General features: G+C 41.4%; 2 protein-coding genes across 2 annotated transcripts; both read right to left on the bottom strand.

The window, feature by feature from the left end:
• Window positions 1–331: 331 nt before the first annotated feature.
• Window positions 332–4622, bottom strand: LOC4344140 (rhomboid-like protein 19). The gene is made up of 8 exons (XM_015791411.3): window positions 4342–4622; window positions 3726–3850; window positions 3058–3118; window positions 2039–2205; window positions 1842–1953; window positions 1550–1752; window positions 1333–1467; window positions 332–834 (listed from the first exon to the last, which is right to left on the bottom strand). The coding sequence occupies exons 1-8, from the start codon at window positions 4387–4389 to the stop codon at window positions 735–737; spliced, it is 951 nt and encodes a 316-aa protein (XP_015646897.1). The 5' UTR covers window positions 4390–4622; the 3' UTR covers window positions 332–734.
• A 466-nt stretch (window positions 4623–5088) lies between these two features.
• LOC4344139 (BTB/POZ and MATH domain-containing protein 1) lies at window positions 5089–10245 on the bottom strand. Its single transcript, XM_015791826.2, has 4 exons — window positions 9475–10245; window positions 7510–7858; window positions 6689–6965; window positions 5089–5704 (listed from the first exon to the last, which is right to left on the bottom strand). Exons 1-4 carry the CDS (start codon window positions 9975–9977, stop codon window positions 5529–5531), a joined length of 1305 nt encoding a protein of 434 aa, XP_015647312.1. The 5' UTR covers window positions 9978–10245; the 3' UTR covers window positions 5089–5528.
• Between the last annotated feature and the right edge of the window lie 1090 nt (window positions 10246–11335).

Below are 11335 nucleotides of genomic sequence, written 5' to 3'. Positions count from 1 at the left end.
TTAATAACGCCGATAACCACAATTATTTCACGGTTATCATCGCATTTTGAAACCTTGACTTCATCGTACCAATCCCTCCGGAAATTAAACTGTACGGGCCTCGCAAATGTACAGATGGTCAGATACTCAGATGCAATGCTGTTATCAAGTTTGGATCCAAACTTCAGTCCTTTTCCATTACATCAACCTATCATACACACACAACTTTTCAGTCACATCATCTCCAATTTCAACCAAAATCCAAACTTTGCGCTGAACTAAACATAACCTAAGAAAGCAAATCTTTTGCGAAATAAATGCAGTGACGTTAGATCAAAGGACAGATAACAAATTGAAAGAATCAACTCCTGACAATTTGACATCACTTTGTTCACGCAAAGCGTCCAGTGGTCTTTAAAACATGCAGGGAAAGAAAAGCTTTTTTTACCAGGGGCAAAAGGGCACCACCACAAACTGTGGTAATGCATGCAACTAGCTTGTCCTAAGAAAAAAAACATCACACGTTGTTAAGCAGGGTTTACTTCCTAAAATCAGTAAATGTCACATTCTCGGACCACCGTTGCCATGCACTACAAACTGATTACAGATGATAAGCAAGAGAACCAATGAAAAAAACAGTAAAAGGCCGCGAGGGGTAATTCGATGGTGTCTTGTAACTTCTGTGTCCTCAGAGAATGTGACATTGACAACACTACCGGGAATTCACAAAATGCACATGTCGTTGCATGGAAGGCTCAAACTTTGTCAGAGGCATCCTGTGATGTGCCCTCAGAACTTTTGACCGCAGCCAGCTTCTCAGCTAATCTTTGCTCCAGTGCCCTTTGACCCCTTTCTCTACAGTGAGATAAACAACAGTCAAGTGAGATCTAGGATACAAGGACAGCATACACGCAGAAAACATAACACCAAATAGAGCCACTAATTATTGCCACAGAAGACTGAACACTAAGAACATCCAGTCGAGTGCAGTTGATGTCCTGACTCAATTTCTTTTACATTTTGTTGTTGGCTGTGTGCACCATGTCCAAAGGCTGGAAATTTAACAAGTATCCAATATCTAAAAAAGCATCCAATTGCCAATTCCACTTTGGTTCTAATGTTTAATGACATCAGAAAGTGCATCCATGGAGTATAAGCAATCCTTATGAAGGATACATTATGGGGAAACACAAATATAAAATTGATTGATATTATTCCAGGGATACAAATTAACAAATCAAATGGCAGATAAAGGTACCAAAGGCTCAAATATTGATTATTCATTAGATGGCACAAGTGTGGATGAAATTATGCTCTAATCAAGACAGAGAGAGAGTGAGAAAGAAAACCAACCTTCTTCTGTTCGCCTCAATAGAATCTGAACCAGGCAAAGGTGTGGTATCCAATGTCTGACCTCTAGCATCAGCCCTTTCAGATCTTCCACAAAGAAGCCTGTGGAATATTGAAGCTATCGGATCCAGCACAGGTCTGCATGTTCAATTAATTGGTCAGGATATTCTTCCAAACTACAAATCAATCAAAGTTATATAAAGAGGGAGATTTGGACTACCTTAGAAATTCAGGGAAGAAACTTGAGAAAGAGAACTCTTCGCTTGGGTCTCCTTTCAAGCCTGTCTCTAATCTCCTTTGGAAGTACCGCAGGTAAATCCAACTCATATAAATGCCAAACAATATAACTGGGAGGTAAGAGACCAGCTCCTTTACGAAGAAGCTTACAATAACTGAGATCAATGCAACAAGTGATGGAATCCACTGTGCAGCCAGGAAAAAATAAACGTCAGATCAAATCAAACACATAACTGTGAAATTTAGTCATTCCATTAACAATAGTAGATGCAAACCTTTGCCTTAATCTTCAGCACAAAAAGATTTAGCTCCTGTTCTGACATAAGCTGCTTGATACCCACCAGCAGTCCAGTCAGAACTCCATAAAATCCAGAAAGAGGAGCATAGCTGAAAAATCAAAAGTACAAATTCATTAGTCTAGCAAACAAGGAACAATAAATATGCATGCTAGTATAGAAACAAAAATACTTACAGGTAGCTCTCTTCTTGTGTTGTGTAGTATAGAGCAATAGCAGTTATGAAGACACACAAAGATGTTGAAAAGTTGACAACAAAAATGAACTTCGATAACTCCTTTGAGCCCCATAAAGGTTCTAATAATTTCCCAAATAAAAGAAGACCAACTATGCTGATAATAACCTGAAAGCACAATGTTAGAGTGAGTTGAGGGAGCTCAATTACTTAGGTATAGTCTTAACAAGGGCCCCGAAGAAGATGAATCTACAAATCTTACAGTACTCGCTCAGTTCTATATACTTGAAAACTAGGATCATCTAAAAGTGCACAAATATGGAACTTAACAAGAAGCCTTTAGGTCCTAGGACCACATGCCAATGAGAGATTGAGTGACAAATCCTGGAATTTCCCCTTATATTACTGCATATTGATCAACTATAGGAAAATGGTCAAAATCACATCATTGAGACCGTGAAACATCAATAACATCATTAAAAAAAAGAACAAAGGGAGCATCTTTTGTGTAACATAAAGAAGAAACTATGAACCAACAAATTATGTAGTCCAGGAGAAGCAACAGCCAAGTAGAACTGTACTCATTATCATTAGCAATAAGAGGCATAAAATAATATAGGTAACGCACAGCTAGATGTATTTATTTGTGGCAAGTACCATAAATAGGCAAATAGGTCATCGTGCGGGAAAACAAACAAGATATACACGATACAATTATTCTTACAGAAACTTTCCACTCAATAGCCTTAGGAGTTGTGGGCAGAATAAACAAAGATGATACCAAATAAAGTAATTGCCCCACCATATTTAAAAATGATTCGATTTGAATTGAACAGGCTTAAACATTTAGCTCCAATACACCAGGTAGTAGAAAGAATATTCTATGCCACTGCCAACCCGAATATCATCCAGTTTGTTACTAGTATGAGACTACAGTTAGCTTGTCCCACACATGGCAACAAATAAATCAGCAAAAAAAAAAATTGAGGCTTCAAATAAATGATTGGGGGAAGAACTTACCCCTGGAATTGTTAGCTCAACATAGCCACCAGTTATCAGGTTCCAGGCAAAAGGGATTGTCCTGTAGGAAAATAAAATTAACTATTCAATTGAGAAGTATACAAAACATTAAGCATGGTTAACAAGAAGCAAGAAGGCAGCATATGAAAGTCATATTCTATTTAATATCTGCACTAAATATATTGAATTATTTTATAGAACATTCTGATACTTACATTTTGCCATAAATGAAATAAGCAGATTAATTTGATGTGTGCGAGATACAATTCTGAATACAATATAACGGATATATCAACACAGTGCTGCATAGAGCACAACACTCACAAACTATTACTGCCACAATAACTTGCTACAAATCCATGTTGACTAGCTGTACAAGTTCTTATATGTTGATTGATGCTATGGTACAGAACATTACTATACAACAAAAGCATATCTTCAGAAGGCAGATTAGATGCTACAAATCCATGCTGACATAAGAAATGGCCATGTTATAACTTATAAGAACTAACATAAAAGGGGTGCTGGCAATAACGAAACAAGCAGCCGAGCTCACTACATGAAGAAAGTAGGTTTCAGTTCAACATAACCAATAACCAGTACTTTCGAGATACTGGTCAGACCCAACACAAAAAATTTCTTAGTGATACAAAGATCTGGGTTAGTACCTTCCAGGAACAAGAGCAAGATAGGTGACAGCTGATGGAAAAAGCTGGATCAAAAGGTGCACGAGAAGCAATATGACAGCGAGGCCCTTGCAAAGCTTGGTGTAACCTCTGAAGAAGCCTCCACCCTGCATTTTGTGAAACCCAGAATACATATCAGTTATCAAAACAGCTTGACATGACCGGCAGTTCCAAATTCGATTCAGTTACTAGCCAACTAGCAGTGCGTGAATCAGAGAAAATCCGTCACATTCCCAAGGATAGCAAGCAAAACACCTAAAATCAAACTAGCATAGAAATGACATCGCATTGGTAGAATGGAGTAGTGCAAACAAAGTTAGTGAACGAATCGAATAACCCGGTGATCTGGCGAGATCCACGCACTGAAATCGCTAAAATGAAACCAGAGCTACCGCGCATTTCAAGCCAAACCGCATCACAAACCCTTAGCACAGCCGCATAGAGCTTTTGGCGCATCAAACTCCTCACGGAGACGAGGCCTCGGATCGCGCAACCACGAGAGAACCCCCGATTCGAAGGGTTCCAGAAGCATCCGAGACAGAATGGTGCACCCCCCAGATCTAGCGCGAGAGCAAGAGCGAGAGGGAAGAGTCGGTACCCCCGTGGGAATTGAGGGCGGTGGAGGGGAGCTACTGCTGCTCATCATGGTGGTGGCGACCGCACCGCCGGCCGACGAGATCCGCCGATCCGAACCGCCGCCGCGGAGCTCGCAGAGTTGGTTGCCGCCCACAGCGATTTGTCGGCGCGGGGAGAGGCTGCGCGGCTTGTTTTCCTTTTTTTCTTTTTTCTCCCCGCCCCTCGGATCGCTCGCAGCAGCGGAAGCAGAAACAAATCTCTTTTTCTTCTATCTGCAGTGAGCGAAGAGGGTGGGGGGAGTGCAAAGCAAGCGAACAGGTTGTTGGGTTTTTGGATTGCTCGTCTCTCTCTCGGCGAGCTCTCCTGATTATTGGATGGCAAATTTTGGTTTGTGTTTACGAACGGTCTGATCGCTATTCCTAATGCGTCTGATTCCCCAGCCTTCTTTCACATGTGATTCTGAATTATGTACTGTAGTCTACATTCTAGTATCAACTTGGAGTTTCATAACAAATGTGTCACATGATAGGGTTTAATTCCATAGTGGTATATGTGAAAAAAGGGCACAAGGATGGAGCCCCATGCCCCCAGCCATGTGATGTATTTCTGCTTGGGGAACAATGATTTCAGGGGTAAATATTCATGCAAAAGAAGCTGGGAAAAAATATATCTGCAACAAAATCATCGCGAATAGTTTACAACTCTGCCACAGCAATAAAAAAAAAGAAAGAAAATAGAAAAAATAGAAAAACCGAACACAAAAGCAAAAGGACACGATCTAACCGATACATTTCATTGCATTTCACCATTCCAATTGAATTACAGTCATACAGACGACTACAAATCGACAAAGCTGACCTAAGCACAAAGTTAAACTTCCATAGAAACATTCTGCGCCGTTATTTCCACCGACAAAACCTTGCGCCCAGTCCACCTTTGCCGTGCCACCTGAGTGCACTTTATGGTCACAGGCTGCGAAGCTCCATGTGCTTCGCAGCAATGCAATTTTGCAGTACACTAGTCAGTAGAACACATATATTAGCAACAACTCAGCTCCAGAGTAGCAACGATAGGGGGAGGTATAGAAGTCACAAGACACTACAACATGCATGATATAATATGGCACCAGAAAAGTGCCGTTATAGAACTATAACACTTTACACGGAAACAACACAAGGAAATCCAGCTAGGTTTTTATCAGGGCTGCCGTTAAATCCGCGGTTTCACACGTCTTCCATTGGCATCGCCACCATCAAGGACTTCGTTCGAATACAAGCAGGGGCTCACCGAATGCTCCCCTACCTTGGCCACATACTCCAGAAGCTCGGTCAGCAAGGATGGGCAGCTTTGCTGCAAATAATCAAACCCATCGGTTTGCATGACAGCTGCACAAGAAAACAACACAGTTAAGTGAGTGTTGACAGATTTAGCTATCTGGGATGTATGATCAATCATACAGCTGATATGACAGTAAAATAAACAAACAATTGATTCAAGATACTTGAGTGTAACTAAAAAAACAATCGAGGCATGTACATGTCTCTAGAGTACCAGAACATCAGTTTGCAGAGAATTTAAGAACCAGAATACACCAGAACATTACTAACTTCAAATCAGTTCCCTAAGCTACCAATTCTGAATGCTGGTAATTCCATAGTGGAACACATACTAGTAGGTCAAATGTACATGTTATACATGGGACATCTACAGCAACCATTAGATGCAAACTGCAAGAGCGCAAGCAAATGATATGGCCTACAACCAGCCAAGGACTGGTGGTAAACAGTTTATTATGGTTGATTCACTAATGGCAGACTCCCCAAAGCAACAGGAAGTTCAGATACAAGACTGGCAGGGTGGTTGTGTGAAAATTCTGTGACACTTTCTTGCTCTCTTGAGCATTTGACATATTTATCATATGTGGGAGTTTAAATCAAATCAATATAACAATTAGAGTAGGCGTGCAAGTGAGTTGATCTGCAAACCCACTTATAGTCCAAATTAGTGTGTAACCCTTGGGTCAACCCACTTACTTAGCCTATAAGTTGGTTCGCGGGTCAACCCACTTGCACCGGCAGGAGTAGCCAAGGTGCATTACATGATCTCATAGGACATGAATGTGTCAAAGGAATCTCTATTGCTGTCATATTTAGCTAGCATTAACTCTATATTCCAGTGCGACCAAATAATTAACTGCCACATGTCATTTTTGGAGACACCTTCTGAACCTAGAAAAGGATGTTCTTTGTGTATGCAAAAGAGTATATATATCAACTAGAATAGTACCATCACTAAAAAAACTTACTGAGCTACTGGTTTTCTACAAGATATTAGTTTGCAATCAAATAAATTATAAATATTATGTTTACCTTTTAAATTCTCAGGCAAAGCCACAAATCTCAGGCAAACAGTTTTTAGCTGATAACAGTGGTGCTGTTCAGCCAGTGCCAAAGTGTTTGCAACTGTGTTTATTGCAACATCTTCACAAAGCTTGAGCTCACAGAGCAACTTTAGTCTCTCCAATGCATAACGATCCGCAGCTGCAAGTAAATGCTGAGCCATCAAAGTGGATACCCAAGTTGTATTTAGGCCAGTAAGCTCTTCGATATCAGGCAACTCATCCCAGTACATAAAATGGAGTAAGGCCTGCGAAAAATGAGGTGCATCAAAATCTCAGGAGTATGAAATATTTTAAAGCTAGTAAGCACAAATCAAGTAACATGAACTCCACTACAACAGTATATGCAGTTGTCACTTGCCAACACAGTGCACAAAATTATGGTTGAAAACGCATACAATAGCAGCAACAATCAGAACGGAAAGCAGTTGTCACTTGCCAATGCTATATTGCATTAGTACACAAAAATATGGTGAAAACGCATACAACAGTAGCTATACTAGTGACAATAAAACAGCATATGAACAGCATTCTGTTCCTTGTTGTTTGCTTTGTTAGGTACTATAATAGAGATAAGCAGTAACTTTGGTAAGTTCAGAATAAAAAACGAACTTCAAATATTTTTCCAACAATTTATATTTGAATTATTCCTGACTACAATTTTAATTATCACTTAATAAATATCATAGCACAGAGAAAAGCTGAAAGACATGGCAGTGGCACTAACTAAATCAAGTGGAATAAACAATATGGAAAATAAATTAAACAAAATAAACTGTGAGCTAGTGAAACCTTAAAAACTGAAGCCTCCATATCCTCAATCGTTATACGCTTCATGTTTTTATCCTTCATTGGACCGAAAAGCTGTGCCCTGAAAACTGGTGACCGGGCTGCAAGAACAACCTTGTGAGCAGGGAACACCTCTCCATCAACTTCAAATGTAATATCAGTTCTCTTTCCATCCGTCAGTAGCTGGCCAATATGCTGAGACATATTGGATGGTGGCACTGGTATTGTATATATCTTTGGCCCTTCAGTATGTGATTGGACAACACCAACAGTACAATTCACCAAAAGGCAATCATCTTTAAGATAATCTGATGTTTCCAAGGCAGACCGTTTGAAGAAACGCTTGTAACCCCTGCACGAAGCACAGAACTTTAAGTCATTTCCAAACACTACTGAACAATATACACTATACAGGCAAGATGCATGTGGTCATATCCAAGAACTAAACAAGGAAAAGCAGTAAAACAGTAAGAAGAAAGCACAGGGAAAACACAAACAAATCAGAGCATACATGAAATTGGAAGATAGGAGTATTTGTTTGCATGAGTGAAGTACAATTAAACAGGGAAGTGAAATTTAGTTCATTTAGTTGAACTAGAGTGGGTGAAGGATTACCCACGTCAACCCATGCCCACACTACATCCCCAAATGTCAAATACAAGTCATGAAAGGAATTCCTCTAATTGGTATAATTAGATGGCATGCAGAAACACAATAACATCCCCTAATGCCAAACGTAAGCACATAAAATAAAAAATCCCTAGCTTAAACACAACCATTTGATTATTGCATCCTGCAACATAAGCAATTCCAGGTACCAATGGTGCTGATGATGAAGATAATAGCAGAGACACCTCTATAGAGATTTAGAGAAGTCATTTCAATTATTCATAAAGTAACAATAATATGCAAACAGTACTTACTCTAACTTTCTAAGACCATCAGATAAATCATCAAAGAAAACAAACAATATAAACATACCCAGAATCTCACAAGTGTGATCAATCAACATGAAAGTGGAAAGGGGAGCGATTAAATCAAATTTCCATGCTGAAACACTTCCATTCAAAACATTAGGAGACATCAATTCTAAGCTGCTTCTAACCACTCCACAGCCATCAAGAATTTTGAACCAAACAACTAGAACGAGTTTGGAGACTGACAGTGTACCAACAACATAACTTTGTACCACCACATCCTACCCTATTTGTTTACAAACTGAAAACCCAAATGATGTTCCAATACAGAGTAAGAGAACATCAATCCAAAACACTCAAACCTACAGCAACGAGCCCACATGTAACAGCACTCAAATCAACATGAGCTATAATATACACACAGCATGACAACTCCAGTTCCAGAACAAGGAGAAACATGCCCAGCGATGTCCTGCCACGAAAGGTGCAAGAACAGAACCCACTACAATCAAATAATGTGGCCATTTGATCCATAAAAAAATAGTAACATTACATAATTACATCATAGTTCAAGCAGTTCGTCTACATAACTAAAAAGATGACAAATTGTGCTAATAATACAAACTAAAAATAATCCGCTACTAAGAAATTGCCATGTTAGTAGAACTCCTTAACATGAATCAACTTAAAAACCTACTACCTCCATTTCAGGTTATAAGACTTTCTAGCATTGCCCACATTCCTATAGATGCTAATGAATCTAGACACACATATATGTCTATATTCATTAACATATATATGAATGTGGGCAATGCTAGAAAGTCTTATAATATGAAACGGAGGAAGTAATATACTACAGCCTACACCAAAGTAACTCAAATTTCACAAGGCGCATGACTTCAACGAGCAAACCTAGATACTCATGAGTAAGATGTAAAATAGCCGATTCACATAGCAATCAATCATATTCTAGTTCGCATAGCAGCACAATCTACGCATGCAACCTGATCAAAATGTCAGGGCGCATAGCCAAAGGGGACTGACTACTCACCACATGCTCCCCCGGTACTTGAGGGTATATGGCCCGCCCTCGAGCGACCTCCCAAAGTGGGTGTGCACCTTGTCCTGCCCCTTGCCGCTCTGGTCGACGAGCGTGAGCTCGAAGAGCGCGCGGACGTCGGTGCCCTCGCTGGCGAGCGCTATGAAGAGCGAGACGTAGGCGGCGCCATCCTCGGGGCTCTTCCCGTCGGGGTAGAAGTAGATCGCCCAGTCGTAGCCGCCGACGGTGAAGCACTCGGAGGCGATGTATTTCCCGACCCCGATCCCCTTGGCCAGCGGGTACCCGGCGATCTTGAAGTGGTGCGACCCGTTCACGGTCTTGGTCACCGACGTCGACGCCGTCTCGGAAGGCGCCGCGGGGGCCGCAGCCGCCGCCGAAGACGACGAGAAGGGGCACGAAGCGGCGATCGGAGGGAACGGCCGCCCCACCGCAGCGGCGGCAGCGGCGGGGGAGGAGGAGGAGGGGCCGCCGCGGCAAGCCCGGCCAGCGCCCATCGGCGGGGTGGGTGGGGGGGGGATCCGGATCGGAGACCTAGGGTTTGCACACCCCGCACACCCAACCACCACGCGCGCGGGCGGCGACGGTGGGATCCGATCCGGGGTCGGATCGGGCGGATCGAGGGGAGGTCGTCGCGGCGGATTCCGCGACGGCGGAGGTGGGAGATTTGGGTGGGGGAGGAGGAGGAGACGGATTTGGGGGAGAAATGGTGGGGGAAGGAGACGGAGGAGGAGGTGATGGAGTTTGGTTTTGGCTTTTTGGTTCGGGGTTGGGTTGGGTTGGGTGGGTAGTAATAAAAACGAGTGGGCGAGCCGGGTGGGGGGGTTGGTCCGTTCGGGTGGAGGTGGAGGTGGAGGTGGCGGACTGGCGGTGGCTTGTGGGACTAGCCGACCCGGCGTGATGGATGTGCCGCCGGATTTCGTGCTGGGGTGATCACACGGCCAGCTGATTCCTCCGGCTTTGAGTGTGGTGGTGCTGGTGCCTTCGTGGAGGTAACCGTTGGTGAAAGTTCAGGGTTCAGAGAGTGTCTTTGCGCTTTTTTAACTTTGTGTTTCCCTCCATTCTTCGTTTATTAGTTTTTAGATAATCGTTTGGTTTATTACTTTTTAGATGATGGAATAAATCCCTCTGGTTTATACTACAATCTTATATTGTGTTTTACGGTATTGTTTAAACTCGCCGTGCGCTTGAATGTGGAGAAAATGATTATTGACAAAAGATAAATAAAGCTCACCGAGAGAGAAAATATTTCAACAATGGCATAATATCTTGTGAAGTGATTTTTTTTTTGTCCAAGAGGTTAACTTTTTTTTCCTTGTAGTTGGAGTTATAATATTTGAGTAGACATGAGGGGGGGGGGTCATCATATATACATCAAACAACTGTTTTTTTATGTTGAAGTTTTCATCTCTTTCCATCCCTAACTTTAAACTGGCCCAAACATGCACTCTAATATTTCGTGGGAATTGCTTTAAAATGTCACAAGTTTTTATTTGGTAAAATACTTTGAGATGTAATTGCATTATGGTTATATTGCACTGTAAGTAACTAAATTGTAACATCTATATAAATTATGCATAAAGTTGTATATATTGTTTTAATACTTATATACAAGTTATATTTATTTATAGTATAGTTATGGTAGAATTATATTACAAATATAGTTACATTTGGAAGTTTTTTTAAAAAAATTTGTGTTGTTTTTTAATGGATTAAGTTCATCCGAGGTACCTTTAACTTGCCAACAAATCTGTTTTTCGTCCTCCAACCAGAAAACCAGATACAACGGGTACCTCAACAGTCAAAACTGGTGCAATATAGGTCCCATGGCGGTTTGGACGGTGGTTTTAGCTTA

Source organism: Oryza sativa, chromosome 7 (genome assembly GCF_034140825.1).
Source record: "Oryza sativa Japonica Group chromosome 7, ASM3414082v1".
Classification (NCBI taxonomy): Eukaryota; Viridiplantae; Streptophyta; class Magnoliopsida; order Poales; family Poaceae; genus Oryza; species Oryza sativa.
This window is presented reverse-complemented; position numbering and strand designations above follow the sequence as displayed.